Source organism: Hylaeus volcanicus, chromosome 3 (genome assembly GCF_026283585.1).
Source record: "Hylaeus volcanicus isolate JK05 chromosome 3, UHH_iyHylVolc1.0_haploid, whole genome shotgun sequence".
Classification (NCBI taxonomy): Eukaryota; Metazoa; Arthropoda; class Insecta; order Hymenoptera; family Colletidae; genus Hylaeus; species Hylaeus volcanicus.
The window spans coordinates 27522036-27543895 of NC_071978.1; the positions used below are offsets into that span (position 1 = coordinate 27522036).

The following is a 21860-nucleotide window of genomic DNA, read 5'->3' on the forward strand; positions in this document are numbered from 1 at the left end:
CATGGTACAGACTGGCATCATCGTATCGCGACGAAAGCGATCGATGTAAGAGTAAATGATCGACGACCTTGACACTCGATTCTTTATCGCGCCGCTATTCGCGCGCTATCGACGGTCATCCGCGAGGCGTCCCCCACCTCTCGAGCTTCCGAATCCCCTAATTCTCTAACAGTCATCGACAGGTGAAAAAAGTGGGAGCCCGACGAAGGACAAAGCAGTCTACGAAGAATCGTCGCGAACGCGATCAGTTGTCGTATCGCGCCGGCCAACGAACGTATCGTATCGCGAAATGGTTCCTTCAACCCTGATGTCGTTGTTCCTGACGACGTTTCTCCTTGCGATTCAGGCGTTGCCGAAGAAACCGATTGGCCCGATCCAGGAGGCGATCCAGAGCGGCGTCGCGGCGGAGTACGACCGCGACAAGTGCATCTGGAGGCGAGGAAACGATCGTGATTCCTGTCCCGATCCCGATGTCAAGGTCTACTTTTATGCCAAGGATCGACCTAGACGCGAACTGGACTCGAGGGAGTCCGATTGGCTGCGACAGGATTACGAACCGACCAAGGAGAACGTTCTTCTTATACACGGATACGCAGGTGCGGTTGGACAGTAAATCACTGGGAGTTTGAGTCGGACGGTGTCCTTAGGGCTGAAGGGAAGCTACCTTAAGATAAATTTTGATTTATAGACCTTCCCCTCGTGGTCTTGTTACTGATTCAAGGTTTAAATGAGGGATAAATGATATTAGTAATAAATGGATTGCGGTTGACGACTAAGGAATCTTTGGACTGACGAAATTTTTCAAATCTGACAATTTACGTCCTAGTGCGTGTCGCCATTGGTATTTAAAAAAATGTATTAACAACCTAAGTATCTCTGCGTTTAATTGGTACCGTAATAGTCAGCAATACGAGAGTAGTATAATTACGAAGAATTTCTTGTCAAGTTAAAATTCGAATCGATGCAACAAATTAAAAAATTTACAAAGATATCAATGCCATTCAATTATCGTCGGCGCTCCAGATCGCGTTTGTGTACATAAAATCAATAACCTACTCTCATCAGAAACGAAAATAAACAAAAATTCAAACTGATATTTCCCCACTACATGCAATACGTGAATCTCGTAACAATACAGACGTGTTATGTCACTTCAAAATTCAATTATATGGATTTATTCACAATTTTAGAGGCTACTTCCGCATTACGATGTTTAGAGTAACCCAAAACTTGAACGTTCTAGTCCATAGGTATTAGGATTCGTAAACGAATTTAGAAAAATGTCACAGAGTTACTACAGGACTTTTACTCAATAACCCTTCGTTTGATATTTTATATAATAAAGGAAACGTATATTTAATATCGTAACAGAATCTCACCCGTAGAAATGGAATAGAATTTAAATCGAAATTGTCGCCACGCATCTCGATGACTACTTTCACTAGCCGTGGCTTTCAGGATGCTTTGGGTCGTTATCCTGCATATATACATACTAAATTAACGTCAGTCAATCACCTCCTGGTTGACGCTGCGCGATCCCTCGGGGTGTTTATATACTGTTTTACGACTTCCATACAATTTTCTTAAATCACTCTTACAAGGCCAGGTAAATAAACTTGAACAGTTATTTGCGCTAATTTGCCAAAAAAATTAGCGCATATATCATTTCACATTTTTCTTTTTTTAAAGATCAAGTAACTTAATACTTATGGACGAGAGTATGCGTTTTGCAACTGTTTTTCAACAGTTGCCCGTTCTTTTTAGCATTTATACAATTTACAAAAATTTACGGCTGATTGTTCCAAGAATTCTAGCACGACGATGCGAAAGAAGATATTTGCGACTTTGTGTTTACGACTAGAAATTTAAGAAACTTGAAAGCTTCGTTAAACACACATATCTGTTTAAGCCATGTTATTGTTCCACACGAGAAACCTAACTTTGGAAACGAGAGCAAACCGCACAAGCAAACGATTCAGACGAATTCACGAGATCATTTTCATGAACTTGAATTGAATTTATTGCCAGGTATTTGGCGTGACCATAAAATCATCCGCTTCCCCATAAGTATGGAATTGCTTACAATTGGGTCAATGGCAACCAGTTGCAGATTTCAAAATGGCATATAATTACGTCAGCGATAACCCGCTATAGCTACATAAACGACGTAAACTACAACAGTTGCTGTGATTGTACCTAGAAGTTAATCCAAAAAATTACATTTTTCATCTCGAGTCACCTAATTGCACCGAGAACGTAACTAGCTTAGTAGCTTCGAAACGAATTGATTGGAACGGTCATAAATTTAACGCAATCATCTATATACGTGTATAAGTGAACATAGCCAAACCTGAAGCCATTTACCGAGATTCCCACGCGTTTTCCAGGCGGTGACGACACCCTGCCGATTTCCGTGCTGCGCGACGCCTACCTCCGAAACGGCAGCTACAACGTGTTCCTGGTCGACTGGGGTGCCCTGTGCGCGGCACCCTGCTACCCAGCAGCCGTGGCTAACCTTCGTCCAGTCGCTCGTTGCTTGGCAGGCACCTTGACCACCTTGCGAAACCTGGGCCTGCCGATCTCGAGGACGACCTGCGTGGGACACTCGCTTGGCGCCCACGTCTGCGGCATCATGGCTAACTTTCTTCTCTTCAGGATGCATCGGATAATCGGCCTGGACCCGGCCAGGCCTCTCATGCGGCCTGGTTACGTGAATCGTCTGGACAGCGGGGACGCGGACTTTGTCGAGGTGATTCACACCAACGCTGGCTACTACGGGGAGAGCGGAAGAATGGGCCACGTGGACTTCTGCGTGAACGGCGGCAAGGTGCAGCCGTTCTGCGAGGACAAGCCCAACGATCAGCTGTGCAGCCACGTCTGGGTGGTTTGCTACATGGCGCAGAGCATCGACAACGGCGGTCTCGAGTCCATGGCGGAGCCCTGCTCGAGGAGGTGCCCTTCCGGGCCAAGGATCGCACCCAGGGCGGGCGAGTACGTGCCCATGGGACAGCACACGCCGATCGGGACCAGGGGGTCCTTCTGCTACACGGGCAAGCATCCCCCTTATTGTCCCAAGTACGGAAACGGACGGGGCGACCCGAGATGCTGCTTGCCGGACAGGAAGCCTGTTTCTTTCTAATGTTGACGAGAGGCTAGACTGTTGACTTCCCCTTGTACGAGAGCTTTGTCGGGGACAGAGGTGGGCAGATGCTTCATTTGGATGATAAGTGGTAGATGAAGCCAATGTATAGTAATCTTTAGCTATCCATTCTGGATTTACTCGTTCTATATTTATTCTACCATTTTGTTCAATCTGTAAGGAATTCGAATTTGTATCTTATTTGCTTTTCAGAATTATTTATTTAGCTAAGAATTTTTCTTATCTTTGCGTGACCGACTGTTTCTCGAATATAAGACAACCTTTTTCGTCACATCTGCTAGACCTCTAGCAGCTCTCGTCTGATGGAAAGTCGATAGCGTACGTGAGCTCCGAGTTGAGGCACGACGTGACTCTTGGTGGACTACAAGCCTGTGTACAAAGTGTGAGACGATCAGTGACCAATTAACACTAAAGCATCATCTGAGTAATGCTCGTAGTGTAAGAGAAATCCGTTTTTAACACTCGTACAATGAGTTTTTATGACAGCATAACTACTAAACCTTAAGTTAATAAAATAACGTCTATACTCTAAATTAGGCAGTACTCTAAATTAGTGTACCTAAATCGAGTACCTACGCACGATACCTATTAAAATAAACGAAATGAGCCTGGAAAGCAACAGTTCTCCAGTTACGGGAATAAAATTTCGATTTTATACCAGTAGATGTTTAAAGTGTCCCTCTAGTTCAGCGTTGCATACCTCGACGACTTCTCATTGAAATTCATACACGCACGAGAATGATAGATTTGTATTTCTTTTCCTGACAAGAGAAACTGACCAATACCAAGAATGCCAGGTTTAAATCCTGTTTCTCAACAAGAGAAACTGCCGTAGCAATCGCTATCGAAATGAACTCTTGAGACGTCTTTCGGTACTCGTACCTTTTCACTCGCAATATAGTGAATTCTGGACTGATGTTTCCCAGAACTTTAGGCCTTACATAAACTGAAATTATAACATAATTCCGGTTGTTCCACCATCTCACTGTACTACCTTCTATAAGAGAAGCAGCTCCTCGTTTTTGAACTCCTTTACTTTTTACAATTCAGTCTCGACGATTGTTTAACATCAATCTATATGTGATTCCTACTAGCTCGGGTACCTCAGGATTTCTAAACCCGTACTGTAGTTACAATCGAACGTAGCTACAGCCCCCGAGGGTCGTTACTTTTCTTTTTCTGTTACATCTGATTTCCAACATCCAAAATCTTTCGTATACCATTTTACGACTAATATTATATTCTTCATTTACATAGGATTCATCTCTCCGAAGGGTCGGAAGAACATAAACAAATTATGCCTCCTGTTGCCACACGTCGTTTTGTCATCCTTTGTGTCGAGACTTACTTCAAACGTTCGAACGTTTCCTAACTGCAACCATCGCACTGGTGACACGGTGTTTACTCAGTTTGATTTGCTGAACTAATCGACGGGCACAGGTGTTCCAGGGCAAGTGGATCTTCGTACGGTACCGCGAAGCGTGCAGTCAGAACCAGGAATGCGATTGCGTATTCAGACACGGTACGTGTCGTCCGGAAAGATCTCGCGTTCGTGATGTACCGACCGATCGATCCCGTTACCCGCTCCACTGAACCGACCATAAACGTATTCGTGACAGTGTCCATTGACCGGACAACTGTTTTTCGATCCATAGATGAGACACGATTTGACGCGAAAATGGAGCGCAATCTCTCTGATCGCTTTTTACGTTTTTAGATGAATTCCTGAAGTCGTCTGTAATACCGTGTACAAACGAGCGATGTACTTGCATTAGTCTTAAAATATTTCAGATACTATGAAATTTCCTTCGATTCTGCGTGAACATCGATCTCACCCGAAATAATGAATTTTTAGACATTTCTTAATCCGAGATTACCCTACCTCTTACCTCATAAATATTTAAATCCTCGATCAATGATCGAAAGTCATTCTCAACTGGTTTTTTTCCGTGGTATGTATATTAAGCTACATAGGCATAATATACAGGTAATGCTTTCGAAAATTCTCGATACTCTCAGGTACAATCGCTATTTACAAGCAATTACTACTGAACAATTAAAATATCAAAGCTCTCGACGTTCTCGAGAGTCGGACGGCTCTCCGAAGAAAAAAGTAGTTCGAAGCTTTAAATAGAGTAATGCCTCCTGTACAAGTTCGACGATTAATCATCGCGAAACAGCTCGGGTCCGACTTCCGTTCCTTTTGTCATAACGATACCAGTTTCGATAGTCTCACGAGTCGACAGTTCCACAAAAACTAGCTGAGAAGCATCGCTATGAGCAATTTCGCTGGAAAACTTGAAAGGGAACGGTATGGAGAGGGCCTATCGTAATACGGAAGCTCGTTCGCGTATCCAGACGTCGTCGAGTAGCCGACGAACCGGCGCCCCGCTGATTTTGAGTGTTTCGGGAGACATCGATACTGGAAGTCGGCGGGATCCTCGAAAAGGCGACGCGTAGACGCGACACGATCTTCGACGAGACGAACTCGTGTCTCTGCGGATACTTGAGAACCGTGGTTTTCGAAATTTGCCTAATATCGATGCCTTTCTCCAGGGAACGCTCTCCTCCCGCCAAAGAATGTTGTATACTGGAAAATGCTGACGATACTAATAATACGTTAAAAAGAGAACCTATTTTAGCATTCATAAATATTTTATTTGTTTCACCTTGGGGACCAGGTGACTCGATGCCGTCTTCATCGTCTACGTGAAAACAAGTCAATGACTTTGCTTGATAACATACTAAAATCCAATAGCTATTTATGTCTTATTGAATTTTATTTTATTTCTCAAATAGAAATACCAAGTGATCCTAAATGAACCAGGTAGAGGATTAATAGGAACTGACACGACCTTGCCCGAAGAAATGAATTACCGTTAATTCGTGTGAAACGTAATTTATTACAACGATAACGCACAGTAGAAAAATCGTCGATTCCCTTAGACTATGTATCTTAAGTAACGGTAGTGTACATAAAAATATTTTCTTTAAATTCTCAATCATATACACGGTATGCACAAATGCACAATGTTTAACTACGATATAGATAATACAGCGCGTATAATACTGGCAGACTGTACTCTTCTGCATGCTCTTCGCCGTTTGGACCATGCCAAGGAACCACGGATCGCTAATAACAATAATAATTACGTTAGTAATATAGGCACTATTATTGTACTTATTTACACAGTCGTGTGGAATAAATCTCGAATATTAGGCACTTGTTCGCAGCACTTTTCAAGACGTCGTAGTTCACTCTTATTTATTGCTAATTGTTCAAAATAAGCCGAGTGTACTGATTCTCTTCGGTAAATGTACAAAATCAGGTAAAATCGTAATATATCTGTTGGAACATCAGAAGCGAGGAAACCTTCCAAACAGTAGAAAAGTCATTGGAAACATCTTTGGTCATTTTCGTTGATAGTAGAATACATACAGGACACGCTCATCTTGCATACAAAAAAATAAAAGTTTAAAAATATTCCATCTAGTACTCTGGAATAAGGCACTGCGTTTTTTCAACAAGCTCTCTGAAACGTTATAAATACACCTGCCAGAAGTGCATTCTTTCAGAAACAGATTTCTCGGAGATATCTGACGAATATAAAATTTGTAATTATTTCGCTTTACAGCCTTGGCACGCTACAACAGTTACCGTGAATCTGATTCTCACTATTACAACCATTCATATGCTTAGATAATATTTTTTTTAACACGCATAAATCACTAATCTCTCCCGCGAATACCCACCTAATTTTACATTTTTACAGAACTAGAGCACAACGAAAATAGATATGAATCATTCGTGGTCGCCTATACGTGTACAGGAAATCTTTGGTTCGTCGTCCGTGGTTTGAGCCATTCGATGGACGATTTTCTATTTCTACTTACAGGGTTAATCTTACAATTATTCTATTCAATCACAAACTTAGTATAGCCTCGCACAAGTCATCCCTTTACTCGTTGAATATTTTAGAAAGAAAAAACGAAAGTTTCTACCTCCATCGGTCATCTTCTAGGAATCTGTTGGTCGTATCATTGTACACTTAGCAATTTTCTCTGTACCTAAAAATAACCCTCCAATGTCCAAAACGCTATAAAATTCCTATAACCGTTTATATATAAACAGTCAGACCATACTAAGTCTGTAATTTCATAGATGCACAAGCCAAGAAATCGTTTCGATTCTGTCTGTAACGACAGAGAAGGAAGGTGATACTTACGACACTACTAAAAATACTTGGAGAACTGTGGCAACGTTTGGTACTGTAACCTGAACAAACCAGGTTGCATGGCGAGGGAGGGGTGCCACAGGCGGAAGTGATTCACAGGAAGGTTTGGAAGATCGTCATACTTAGGCGATAATCTCGAGGATACGGCAGACGAAAATTGTGGCGACGAATCCACCCACGGCCTGTGCAATCGTGGTTGCGTTTCGACTTCGTTCGACGGTGAATTTCTATGAATGGAGGGCAAGGGTGGACTGACACCCCCGCAGCTACTGATACCGCTGTCGTCGAGACTTCCTGTTTCGCTGGACGCGGTCCTCGGCCTCTGGGCGACGACGTCCAGGTGATTCGATGCTCTGTTCGACTCAGACTCTTCGTCCTCTAGGTGACTCTCCTCCTCCGTTTGGTGGAGTTTCCTCTTGCACCGACTCTGGCCCGTTTTTCTGAACCCCTTCGCAAAGGGGTTGTTGTTGATCTTCAGTTCTGTGATATTCTTGTTCTGAAATGGGAAAGCACATCGACGTGTTCAATATTGTTTTATTTCTTAAGTAGAAATCTTTATTCGCAGAAGTCCTTTCTTTTGCAATATGTACTATTTATCTAATTAATAATTTATTTTAATCTCCGGTTCAGTACTTCAGGATTTACCTGATAAGCAGTCACAGCAATGAACTCCGTTTCGTTGAATCTGAACGACGAAGCTGGATGAGAGTATAGATCGTTCAGTCTGGTCGCATCGTCGCAACGAATGATCCAAATTCGTGGGTTGTATTTGTGCATGGACAATAGAACCACCTGCAAAAAATAACGCACAGATGTCTTTATCATCCAAACTCGAAAGAAAAAATACACACTCCCATCTCTTATCGTAATTTTAACTGTCGCACTTGTAAAAGTGAAATCGGACGAAGACCAAAGGAGAGTGAACAATGCATATGTATAATAACCAAGACTGTAGATAATTAATTTGCCTAAATGTAATATTAATCCAAGCAAGCATAACGTGTCTATTTAGGGACATCGTTTTTTACCAGCCGCGCAGAAGAGATTCCCTTCTTCACGCTGGCTGACAGACGGGAGGGAGAATTTTATTAAATTCGTAATTAGTTTGAAGAATCGGATCAAGGGACGCCGCTTCGTCAAGATAAGTTGGCGCCTCGCTAAGGATGCCGACGACGGGGACAGACGCGATTCTCGAAAGCCAGACTGGCCCTTCAACCTTCCCGGAATCACGCGTCTCTGCCTATTCGAAATCTTGCGCGTACTGCAAGACTGGAGCTTCGATTACTCGAACGTTAATCGCGTTAGTGCACGTGAAACGAAGAATTTTCGGTGAGCGATCGGTTGCCCATTTATTTTGGAGCAGTCGTCCATAATCATACTCATCTGTTATATTCGTCTGACGATGAAGTATTTCAATTTTAAACAGTGAAATTTTTGGAGTACTCAAGCTGCCAAATAAAAATAGTAGATTCATCTATGATAAAATGATGGCGCCTATTTTCAAAAAATATGTTCCAAGGATTTCGAGAGCCGCGTCAAAAACTTCGATAACCGCGCAATGATTACTTCTGTTACGATATTTGAAATAAATCACACACACATTAAATACTCTCAAGACTAACTAGCCTTTCAGGTAAATGAGAAATCTCCCCGAAAATTCCTTCGTCTTAATAACCGCCTGCTTCCCTGGAAGTGTCCTCGCGCGTTCTTTGGCGCGCCCGAGGCGACGCAGATCCGCAGAAGTAATTTCCGGAATATTCGTGAAAATTGAAAGAACTGGCAAGGGGCGCCGTCGAAGCCAGCTGCCAGGACTCTCGTCCTGTCGAGGCGTAAACAAACCCACTCGCCGAGAGAAAGGGAGGTATATCGATTACAGGGTGTCGTGGAGCGTGTTAATCTCCGTTCTTCACGGACAACGCCCGAAACCGACGTACCCGGCACCGTTTTGAGTAGCTTAAGTCTCCTAAAGGTACAGAGAACACTATGTACGCTCGGCCTCGACCTTTTCCCTTTTCCAGATTTTAATCCCGGCTCCCGTGCACGGTGAACGCCGAGTTTTGGTCACCTTGGCCATTTAACGCGCTGCCCCGAACCCATTAGGGGGTCCGTCCTGTATACTTTTCAAAACCCTAAAAATTAGGTGATGTTCCAGATTTTCTCCTCGGAGAAGAAATTTTTTCCGGAATTTTTAATTTCGTACGGATAGGGTTCAATGGTTCCGATTCGGTATTCTTTCCACGAATGTATTAGCATGTTGTCGCCCACTTATGGGCGACAGTGCTTTTCACTGAAGAACTAAACAAATTAATTCTGAAAGTTTTAAGCGTCAAAGGAAAGAGAGGGATATTTTAAGTTTAGCGTTGTTACGAAATCGTGACTTTTTTATTATTGTTATGAGATTCTTAGCTGATTGCGTTTTAGTCACTTCTAGTCACGTGACATCTTGCCGAGGTTCCATGGAATCCTCGTGAGAAGAAAGTCGGAGCTAATTGACGCGAAGTGAGGTATCGTTTGGAAATGAGAGGCGTTTTTTTCGAGTAGGTTCCAATCGGAAGTGAAACGAGTAGTCGAGAGGACGGATCCGTGTGTGGCGACCTCCCGCATACGGCTCGAGCGAGGAAGAACCGGTAAGTAAGTCGAAACCAGAGACGCGCAAGGAAAGAGAGAGAGAGTAAAGGTATTTAAGGACAAGCTGGCCTGTCCAAACACGGGACATCTAGATAAATGAAACGCCGCTACCGCTCTTAGCGAATCGCTAGCTTCCATTTCCGTATTTCTCTGCACGCTCTCAAGCCTTCCCTCGGACGCGTTTTTGACTTCGCAGGCGAATAAGAATTTAATTATTTTCCCTCGAAGACACTAAGTTCTATTATTCCAGATTGTTGGCAGAAATTTCTATTCGTCTTGAAGTTCTCCAAATAAAATATCATCGAAACGTCAATGATAACGTCTACAGCGAAAATATAACGCTTTTCTAATTTCGCTATTTTTATTTCAGCCGAGAGTCGAAGAGGACGCAAAATGTTCAAAGTCGAATACCGCTTGATCGTTAAGACTGTCGAACAACATACGAGCAACAAATTTTGTTAAGGATGTTGAAACTAACGAACAATTAACAAAGTCGATAAATAATAACGAACGAAGACTACTCACGTTAGTTTTTGGATCGGCAGTGTTATTGGTCATCTTCAACTTGTTGAAGTTGATGGGATGCTGCATCCAGTGCGAACCAGACGCAGGGCTGTCGGGATGCAAGTAAATTCTTCTATCGATTCTAGGTTGTGGCTCGGCTGGGCCAGGCGAAGTCCATCCTCTTGCATGGCCAGGACCATCCTCGACGCCGCCACCGACGTACTTGTGTCGACGATCGGACGCAGGTTCCATTTCGAGGAGGACGCAGTAACTAGCGCGACGCTCTAGTCCACTAATAGTCAGCTGCATCGACGGATACATTCGTCTGTAATCAAATAGAAACACTTATATTTATCGTGTGCTTCTACCTGTTCCTGTCAGAAAGGTCCAGACAAGTCATTTGGTCCAAATTAGGCTTCTAACTTGTTATAACCAAATTATAATTCTGTAACGTGTAACGTTACCTAATGTGTAATTACAAATGCGAACAGCCATTCGTCACAATTAATTCTGAATGATGTTAAAACTTTGAGAAAAACCTTCCTTATTTACTATAAATTGCACTGTCGTCCCAGCGATGTAAATAATCTGCATCCATCTGAGAGCACTCTCTCAGCAACTATATTTGTATCGGTATATCTTAATTCAATTCTAATGTTTATAAGCAAAACGTTATCGCCCAAAGGTGTCATATGCGAGCCTGTTAACTCGTCGCCTTCTCATGTAATCATTCATCACTTCATGATGTCAGAGTTCGCGGAACAGTTCGGTTTATATACCAATGGCACGCACAATTCGACTGCGTGCGCGTTGAAGTGCAGTCTGACAAGCAGACAGATTTTCTAGTAGGTGTTTGAGTAAGTTTTCTCATAAAATTCCTATAATTTATGCACGAAAACTAAATAAGTTAATAAAATGTCAAACGAACCGAACTACATTTCCTACGCCCTTTTTATTTACCATACCTATATATACCACGAATTTTTATTCGAGCCTCTGTCTACCAAACGTCAAACAGTACGATACTAAATTTACTTTCTTCTGCCTTTCTACCTAATTGAACTGCAAACGACCAAAGTCGCTCGTCATTAAGCGCGCCAAAAGCGATTCGACGCCAGATCGCGAGTGCGTCGGTGCAACGCTCGAATCTTTCGCCGTCATCCAGGACAACCTGAGAGCACACTCTCCACAGGTAGTATAAGCAAACCGAACAAGAACGAAGGGACAGAAAATTCCCAGTCATTAACGTCCCGGCGACGAGTGGGCGTCGCCGAAGGAACGTCTCGAACTCCTGTTACTTCCGGCGACTCTTTGAGAGCATCACAGGGCCCCGCTATCTCCCGATCCCGACAGCGACTTCTCCCCCCGTCCTCGTGTAAACATTTCAAACTCGCGGATAATCCCGTAAGTAAACCTCCGAAAGTCAATCTGCGGTTGCTCGGGACGTTTGCATACCTAATTGCGGATTTTCCGCCGCGGCTTTCTTCCCCCTCGTTTTTTTCTTTAACGTGGGAGTCGATTGGGCGAAACCGTGGAAACTAAAGGAAACGTAGAAATACATGTGCAGTTTGTTATGCTTTCGGTATGATGGACTCGTAAATAAATAAATAAATAAATAAAAATGAATAAAGGAAACTAGAATGTGTTTCATCCAAAGTACTGGTATAGTATTGTAAACAGAAATATGAATATTTTTAAATAAACCTATGAAATCTATCTGACCAATACGTCAACGTTATAAACAATAAATCAATGATTTATTCGATCGAATCGCGATGCCTTCCAATACCCAGACGTCTTTCTTCTCTGCTTTTGCACTTGCCGAACGTTGTACGCACTGCGCTATTCGCGTAATGTTGCTCGAAGAAAAGGTAATTAGCGTTAAGCCTGGAAAGGGTTCGTTCGAACCTTCGATTGCAGTGCTACCTGACTTATAAGTATTTCAAAGTTAAGAAGATACGCATCTCGTGCAATGGACGCAATTAGCAGCGGAAAGTCCAACCTGTGCCTGTGAACTTGGTGCTTGCATAAGGTGACGCATGCACGATCATTCCTGTAATCACCGAATGAAATCGTAATCGTCTCGGAAATTCCATTCGCGATTAACAACGGGAAATCCAAACGACTCCTCGGTGTCTATGATTTTAGAATGTCTAAAGCTCTTGTCGGTATCGCCTAATTCGTAAAGAATCTTAATCCCTTAATCGTCTTTGAATATTAGACCAAGGTTCAACTTGGACAAAACGTTCCATTCGGCGTGGTGTTAGGACGTAATAGCGCTACCATCGCCATTTTGTCGAATTAGTCCTATTTCTTGCGTGGATTATGATTGGTAAGAAATTGCAAAAGAATCTTGCCGAACGGAAGTTAATATAATTCTTAGGAATTGAATTACGTATTTCGTTTCTTTATCGCATTTGAAGTGCATTAGTCAGTATAGCAGTTGCTATCTTTTCTATGCACACCTCTCTATGTTCCCATTCATCGTTATTTACAACTAGTATTATTCTATCGGTACTATTATACAAACACATCCAATTTAAATCTGATGAAATTCAAGTTTCAGAAGAGTTTCAAACATTCTCCGAGATCAAACTCTTAAGAACGAAAAAGCGTAGATCCTCCCTTTTACCTTCTTTTCACCTTGTTCGAATCAGCGTCGACCTAACTTCCAAGCGACCCGGAAGAACCAAATTCGTAACCATTGCCATTCGTGATTTGTTCCAAGTCGAGTGAAAAAATTCTCAGGAGATTGGTTTGAGAATGATAAGGAGGATCAACAACAGCCATACCCTCGTTGTCGGATCCACTAAAAGTGGCGCCCTTGTAAGTGGAGGATTACGCCGTCGCGACGGCTGTCGGAAGGCCCGTGCGCCGATGATCCCGAGCGTCTGGTCCTTTTAAAAAGCCTCTCGAGATTATCGAATAACCAGATAATGTTGTAATAACGCGATACAACGCGTGCATCGGCAGCACGCGCCCCGCTTCTCTTTCATCTCGCAGATTAGGTGAATCCGAAAGTCACGTGGCTCGACCCAACCGTGTAAAAGGTCTCGGATCTGCGTAGCCGGAGTTGAATTATAAATACGCTCTCGATTAATATAATTGTAATTGTTTCAAGCTCGTTTTTGTTAGTTTCATTTAACATTGTTATTCCTATCCAGGCGAAATCTGTCCTCGATAAGAAAAGAAAACTTTTGCCTCTATCTTGAAGAATCCTCAATAAAATACATGTGCAATCTATAACTGTTTAGGGATCGATAAGGAACGCCGAGAAACATATTTTACAATTCGAAAGAATCTCCGAGCCTTTTAAGCTTCGAAACGTAAAAAGATCTTCGTAAACTTTCCTAGACCTCTTTAGAGAATTCTGTCTAAACGACGCAACCATAAACCCGCGAACCCGTGAGAGAGGGAGATCGCTAACGGAAGAATCACGGCGAAACGTGAAATTAATTATCTCTGCTTAAGAGCTGGCCGCTGTGAAAGAGAAAATTGACGCGTCCGAGGAAGGTTTTCGGACTCGGAATTGCGCTTATGGAGCGCACGTTTTCTCAGCCTATTCATCGACGGTGATGCAAGGACGCCAAGGGCGCGAACGCAGGGGGTAAACGGGAAGGGAAGGTGGACAGAGGGAACAATGTGCGCGAAAAGGCGAGACTTTGTCGGTTCGAGCGAGGAACAAGAGACGATCGTGTCACGGCATACTGATTGGTATACGCAAGCCCAGAAACGGGGTGCACGTGGTTGACACGTGGTGCTCTCGGAAGGGAAGAAACGTCTCTGGCCCCCGGAACGCACGGATACACGGATGGACAAACACCTTCCGTGCTATTGTAAAGCGTGGACCGCCCACGAGTTTTTACCAGTGCCCATCCACTGTCTCTTGGAAACTATTTCTCGCGGTACCCTTCTTCTGCCTAGCTAAACGTGTTTCAATAAAGAAGACTCGATCTTTCCCAACCAACGTCGACGTGAATTTTAGTCGGTAATTGCGGAAATGGTGCTTCTGCAGAAATTGAAAATTAACTGTAACTAACTGTATTTTGTCTTAATACGTCAACTCCCAGACTAATACACTTGAAGATTTTTACTCTGATTAAATTTTCTTTATAAACTACTGAAAACCACTCCGTACATTACAATTACATTCGTCTTGTCTTTAGTACCATCTACCATTTTCCAGTACACGAAAGTGGCCGGCGACCGAAAGGGTTAGGATGGTTCGAATCAACAGATCTTATCGAACGTTTCAAAGGGCCCGTTTTTGTCGTGTCGGCGTCACCCTCTCCTTTTATTCCCGCGTTCGAAACACGACCATCTGGCCGGCATCGGCTCGTTATCTAGCGCGAGGCAGCGCGAGATTCCTGGTAACGTTATCTCAGATAGGTACGGCAGCTCTGTATCCGGAAAGCAGTGACCGGTAGCTCGATCGTTTCCGGTAAAGAGCGACCGGAAGCCGCGATTCGCCCTGCATCCGTCCGGTCGTACGACGTTTCCCGCAAATCTACCTTCGTAAAATGATTCGGAGATCGGTGACGCCGATAAAACCGGACACGTCGTCACACCCTTACTTTTACGACCTCCCTCGACCACCTTCCGTGAAACTAATCGCCTTGTCGTCGCTCGAAGCCGTCCTTCTTCGTTAAAGGCGTCCATTTGCCTGGCCAGGCTGACGCTTAGGTATGTAATACGAAAACTTTTGCCGTTCGTAGGGTCTGACTCATCGATGACCGATCATCGATTTAGCACGTAGGTTGAAATTTCGCTTCCAGAGAGCTGGAATTTGCAGAATCTAACATTTCCGGTGGTAGTTGATTTTTCAACCTCGACGAAGACTTGAAAACTTTACGGATTTATTTTATTTAACGTTTTACTTTGGCGACGTGGCGGTCAACGTGTTGGAAAAGTTTTAGAGACTTAGTTTGGAGACTTTAATGCCGGAGACGTTCAACCCCCACTGTATTTCTTGATGGCCACTAGTGTAGTATTAACGTTATCGATCAAATTGAAAAAAAGAATTCTGCACCTCTCTATTGTATTTTATAAGGTATTAGGTATTACTTATAAATAACCAACAAATCATTTTTTCTTGGAACGATTGAACGAAATCCAAACGACAGTGTTAACGAATAAAATAGAAAGCGGAGTGACATAGGATATACGTGCAACTCGTTGATCGTAAAATATCGTAATTTTGGCGATGAATATTTCCCGGTCGGTGTACGCCATTGAAACCTTAGAGGCAATTCAGAGGCAGGTCGCATTTTTTCAGGTGGAGACGCTAAGGGTTTTAGACAGCGACAGAGGGTGTGGTCGTATGGCGCCTGTCGGACTATGCAACCACCACAGTGGAATTTAAGGTGAAAAAAATTTCGGCGACGGATCGTCAAAAAGACAATTGCCTCGTAACTCACAGTCGGCGCCCGGAACGTCATCGACGCTTAAGCAAAATACATTGTGCATCAACGAATATCATTTTTAGAGAATCAAACTTTATGCACTCACCGGCCCGATTTTGTGATTATCATTTCCGTCGTTTCGGCGTGAAATTGCTGCCAGAGCTCCCGATTCTGCAACTCGACCTTCACCTCGGGAGGTAGGGGAGGTCCCCTGCCAAGGGTGGGTATTCTCCATCTATTCGGATTCGGTATATCTTCTGAAAATGATAACAACAAGACGTGTGAGTATGATTAAATTAATAGAAGTCCAAGAAAAATAGTTTATTATCGAAAAGGCTTCGAGTAAAATCCTTGGAAAGAATACGATATTATACGATTGTTATTTTGCACCGAGTAACTATCGACGAATCAAATCCTTTCGAATATTTATAAAAGATTAATCCTACTGATACAGTTCCGAGATCGATCGTTCTCTATTTCAAAAAATGAAAAATAATAGAAGACTTATAAGAAACACAAGTTCTAAGCGCTAGTCATCGATGACTCCCGTGACAATCGACGCGTTACCTACCAGACTCCGGTTTCCCGTAACTAAAGCCCACGGAACAAGTAGTATGTACCACTTTCAAAAGGAGACCACAGAATCGTATCGAAAACAAAGATACTTGAACGAAAGAAAAAGCGGTTGGCGGAAGACAACTCCGTCTCATCCCCGTCGTTATCCTTTCCGCTGTGTCTACCTAGAGCCCGGACCCTTAGACGTTGGATGGACATACCGAGGGAGGGACAAGAAATTGCGCGGATGAGGTAACACGAATGCCAGGAGGAACACCTTTTGCAAGTGGATCTATAGACCGTCGTCGCTTGCCCGCATGAGCGATTCGCCGTGCACTTGTCTCGCGGTTCTGCGGTCGGGGCATTATGTCCTGGCTAGGATAATTGCGGCCATCGGCTCGTCTTCTTTCTCTTCCTGCCGAGAGGACGACGGTACCGAGCCATTGTATAGGGCAGATAACGATTGTCCGCTCGACCGAATGTCGGCACCTTTCATCTCGATCGAGAGGAGCTCGCGCGGATCTACGTCGCCTCCGCGGGAACTTGTCGCGTCTTACGTGCACCCTCTTCTACCCTTGGCAAACCTGCTCTCGTGGGAAAAACGGAAAATGGGACGCGTTCGCGATGCGCGGAACTCCGCGATGTACGATTAAATTTGCATCAACAACCCTTTAATAGTTCGACGTACCCTCTGTTTGATTTCATTAGCGATTATGCTTACAAGAATATTTGTTCAAAAATTTGTTTCAAAATGTATGTTTCCTCAAAAGTTTTCCACAAGATAAACCAATGCAAGGATAAAAAACGAAAAGAATACGTGATCTTGTTAATACTTTACGAAAAATTCTGTCTAAAAAAGATTCAACTGTTGAAAGAAGACAGGACACTAAAAAACTGAGACACTTGGATCAAAAGTATTAAAACTAAAAAAATCTCGCAGATCGTGAAAACTACCACAGAAAACTATCCTCGGAGAATCAACCCTCTAATTAATCCCGACGTTAACTTCGACACCGTCCCACGTCGAAAGCCCTATTCTAAAGTGACCATTGCGAACGAAGCGTCGAGTAGCTGAAAATTAAAATAAACAAACATAGAGCACCAACCTGGCCTGTGTCTGCGAAGAGTGATCAACTGCTGACGAAAGAGCATCTGCTGCTGCAATTGAAGCTGCAGTTCCATGGGCAACGCCATGATCGAATTCATCTCTCACCGTGTCGATATCGATTTTGTCACTTCGCCGCGCGATCTCACTCGCGCTCGAACTTACGCGCGAAAAAATTTGAAGAAAACGTCGCGACGCCCGATGTCTTCCGCGTTACAGCCCGGTGACGACTGAGGATGCGTTTACGGAGTTGCGGAACCAGTCGTCGGTGCAACGATCCATCGCTGCACTCGGGCTCCGCTTCCGCTATTGGCTGCCGCTTTCTCCCCGTTCGCGGTACCGCCGCGCCCCCGTACACCCGATTGGTCGATGCAATTTCAACGTGACCGACGAGAGTTGCCACGAAATGCACCTCAGGACATGCACGATAGCGATCAAGGGGGGCAAAGATGAGAAAAGCAACAGATCTTAATGGAGGGCAGTACGCGTCGCTAGGAAATAGGGGGTGTAATTAAAAAATGATTAAATTGACGAAGTTGGAGAGCGCAAGTCTAAGTTTTTTTTTTTTTTTTTTTTGCAATAATGGAATAGTTTTGTAGGCTTTCTTCGGGGAGATGGTTGTTATATGTATACCTTCTCCGAAAGAATTTCTTACATCCAGGTAAACGTACGTAGTATTGAGATAAATTAAGGTATCATGAGGTGCGTTCGTATCACCATTTAGCCTTGATCGTCATCGTTCTTTCAGCCTGAAGGTTTTCCCTGTGGCCCTATTAAACCAGTATACAAAAAAAAAGCAAGTTGTCAAGAGCATCAGTCAGGCAAGTAAACGTGTTAACATTAAAGGCTCCCTTTTGAGAACGTTGGTCGAACGTATGGCCGCGAAGACGTAATCGCGTGACGGGATCCTACGCTAATCGCGGCCGGCTCGGATTCATTCGTCGGCGTATTTGACGCATGTCTCGGCCACACGATCGCATTAAGAAACGAAGCGCGTAGCGTTAGGTACAAGAGTGGTGAATCGTCACCATAAATTACGGAATCCGGCAGGGCAGACGGCCGTTAATAGTTTGTTCTCGAGTCGAGACGAGACGAGGCGAGAAGATAAAATCAAGAAACCGTACGCGGCGCGTCGGCGGTCAAAGAGGAACGACGGACCGGAGCGGAATGGAGCTTGAACGGAGCGCCGCGTAGATACAAATCTACGCTTTTCTCGCTCCCTTATATTCCCTTTTCTCGTACAACCACCGCTCCCTGTCGTCGCTTCTTCGCCTTCCTCTTCTTCTTTTTCGAAACGTAGAAAGCGTCCCCACGCCGCCTACGACGCCGGTCATCGCACCATTGTAGTGGGTTCCGGATTGCGGATTAACTGTAAGCGATACCCACAACAAAAGCGCGCGCGCTTTACCTGACAGCTCGGGCTACCTGTATTCTACTACTTTATGGCGGCCATTGTAATGCCCCTCTCGATCGTGTCATCGTAACCGCTCCTCAGCATCACCGGCTCAACTTTTTTAAACGACCCAACCGCTAGATCTACCGATCCTAGCCTGATACTGTTCGTCACTGTTCGTCTCACAGCAATACACATTTGCACGATATCGATTCGTTTAGATATCTCTACACGGAGGTACGGATAATGTATTAACCCTTTGCAGTCGAAGGAGCCCTCACGAGCATTGATTAAGTATAGAAATATACATACAAGAATTAATAAATCACAGGGTCACACACTGACGCTACCAAGTTTTTGGCTCGAGGAAGGACAAACAAAGAACCGGACCTGTTACTGACGTAATTGCTTCGCTCCAGGAAAAGGAAAAGAATTGCATGCTCCGAATTGCACCATTACGCTTTAGCTGAGACAAAGTTCAAGCGTAAAGGGTTAATTCAAAGTACGTGTTTCGTGTCACGTATCGATACCTCGGTGAGTTTTACCGAACGATACCTAGAAGGTTTTAATGAATCTTCGCGTAGTTTTAGTAGCTTTTTTGATACCAATAAAAATGTGAAAGTGCATTCCACGCTTTAATTTGCAAACCTCTCGTAACTCTTCTACGTTAGGGCAATAACGCCTGACACCTAATTGGGTACTTAGGATTAAAAGGAAAACGAAGAATGGCCTTAACAGCCTGTCTAATCGTCGAGGGTAAATGGTCGGATGTCAAAGGATGAAAAACTCTTTGAGACCTCCCACTGACCGAACCTGAAACCGATCCGTCAGCAGGCGTGAGCCTTTATTATTCGAAAGGGATCGTTGTATTTTTGGCGATAATATTGCTAATACCATCGTCCACTTAATTCCTCGAACGCTGAGCATCGCTTGAGACCGCATTAATTTCGACGAACAATAGCAATACAATAACGTGATAATGAAATTAGCTTTCATCTTTAGTATATAACCGTTTCTAAATTTTAATGGAAAGTCACAACAGAATAATTGCCATTCGTCGACTTTCATATTTTATCAGAATGACATTGTAATTTTACTTAATCGCGGAGGACTGTTCGAGAAAAAAAAGTTAAGTAAATTTTGCGTTTATCTTCCCGAAGGAACGGAAACGAAAAAACTTGCGTGGGCTGGTTGGATTGCGAGAAAACACATCGGCGGTAGGTAAACTGTAGATTCTATCAGATTGAGATTCTGTCCCTTTTCGAAAACAGCTGTATCCCTTTACGAAAGTGTTCTCTGGCTTTCTTTATTTGGAACCTTCGTCCTGGTTTATATGTTACACGGTCGATGTTTCGATCATTTTCCACATTTTCCAAATTTTGTAACGACGCGACCCATGCTTGAAATCTCATTCCGTCCATTTATTTATGGATGATACATCGCGAGCAAATTTCAAATTTCAACAATCTTATCGATAGAAGTCGTCGTTGTGTTTTCCAGGACGACGATTTTTACGCAAAGCCATGGAAACGCGCGTAATCCGGCGACAGCTTAAGCTGGAAGCTTTCGACGAAGGAAAGAGGTACGCTTATGGGGGAAACTGGATAAGGAGAAGCCGACAAATAGGTTTTACGGCTCACTTCCTGTCCGTCGCACGCGACAGTTGTGCGCCCCATAATAAGACGATGGTTGCTTCCCGAGGCTGCTTGAATTACGGAGAAAAGAAATGAAATTAAGTATTGCAGATATTAGACACTAAAATTATCTGATCAATGGATGCTTAGTATAAATACAACTATGTCTCTGTAATTGGGGAAAGGAGGAGCAAACTTAGATGACAATTAATTCTCCGTTGTGTTATACAAAACTGATCGTAGACAACTGAACTGAATTTTTTATATAGTTTCTCGCGTGCGACGTATCTGTTAATTATTCAATTAGGGATTAATATAAACGACGACGCTGGAATACGATACAGGATCTTCCTAGAATATCCTACCTTTCTGGCTTGAAATAATTGAGATTATTTTCTTAAACGACAGGATTTGGGAGGCCTTCTTAACATCGCGTTGGAGTGTCCTCCGTGCAAGATTTCCTACTGCAGAAGCCTTTGGAAGAAGGGATAAACAGAAGGAAGGATAAGTAGACTTTCTCTCTTGTGGTGCTAAAGGACGAGAACGAAGACGTTTACCGTCGAGTGGCCACTTTACAACGAATGTTTGTACATTCGAACGGAAGTTCTCTTCGATCTTTCAATGGCTACTTATTTATTTGTTGCTACCAAGTTTCTTCCCTAAGACGAACAAAAAAGTAGAACACGACCTATCGCTGACTGCTTCCCTACTGCTTCCCTCCAAGAAAAAAAAAAAAAAAAAGAAACGAAATTACATAAACCAAGCGGCAATTTTGAATACAATTTACTTAGCAAAAAGAGTTTAGTAATTAAACTGCGAATTTTATGCATTATTTATAACAGGAGACCTCCGACTATATGTGCAATACAACTTGGAGTCTGAGGAATTTAATGTTCATAGTGCGTCGACACTCCACGACTTTATCATCGAAGAATACATGCCCTGCGAACATGTGTTTCGCGATGGGCCATAGGATCACCGAATCTGAAATCGCTACACATTAAATAAACTGTCAGATAAGCCGTGACTGTCCGCAGAAGCGGTTAGAGGGTATTGTTATTTCAGGACAGATGAGAATAAACATGTTCGAGACACGAATTTTCTGTTTCTAGAGACACACCGAGATAACACGTCACTCTGTGAACATTGCACGCGTATGCGACGAAACATCTGTGGCCTCGCCTAAAATTACTGTTTTCCTGAACAACTATGTACCTATACAAAGAGTTCTCCAAAAGTTTCTT

General features: G+C 43.4%; 2 protein-coding genes across 4 annotated transcripts; one reads left to right on the forward strand and one right to left on the reverse strand.

Moving 5' to 3' along the window:
• The first annotated feature begins 222 nt into the window (after positions 1-222).
• Positions 223-10745, forward strand: LOC128873824 (phospholipase A1 member A). Of its 3 annotated transcripts, none has more exons than XR_008456501.1 (3): positions 223-596; positions 2388-3199; positions 10674-10745. XR_008456501.1 is itself a non-coding variant. In XM_054117710.1 (2 exons), exons 1-2 carry the CDS (start codon positions 290-292, stop codon positions 3137-3139), a joined length of 1059 nt encoding a protein of 352 aa, XP_053973685.1. In that variant the 5' UTR covers positions 223-289; the 3' UTR covers positions 3140-3761. The 3 variants fall into 3 exon arrangements, 1 of the variants encoding a protein (XP_053973685.1); XR_008456502.1 differs by lacking the exon at positions 10674-10745 and adding an exon at positions 3416-3761; XM_054117710.1 differs by lacking the exon at positions 10674-10745 and having other exon boundaries at positions 2388-3761.
• Positions 6055-19084, reverse strand: LOC128873826 (T-box transcription factor TBX6-like). The gene is made up of 5 exons (XM_054117711.1): positions 17591-19084; positions 16036-16186; positions 10549-10852; positions 8041-8187; positions 6055-7891 (listed from the first exon to the last, which is right to left on the reverse strand). The coding sequence occupies exons 1-5, from the start codon at positions 17688-17690 to the stop codon at positions 7394-7396; spliced, it is 1200 nt and encodes a 399-aa protein (XP_053973686.1). The 5' UTR covers positions 17691-19084; the 3' UTR covers positions 6055-7393.
• Positions 19085-21860: the final 2776 nt, after the last annotated feature.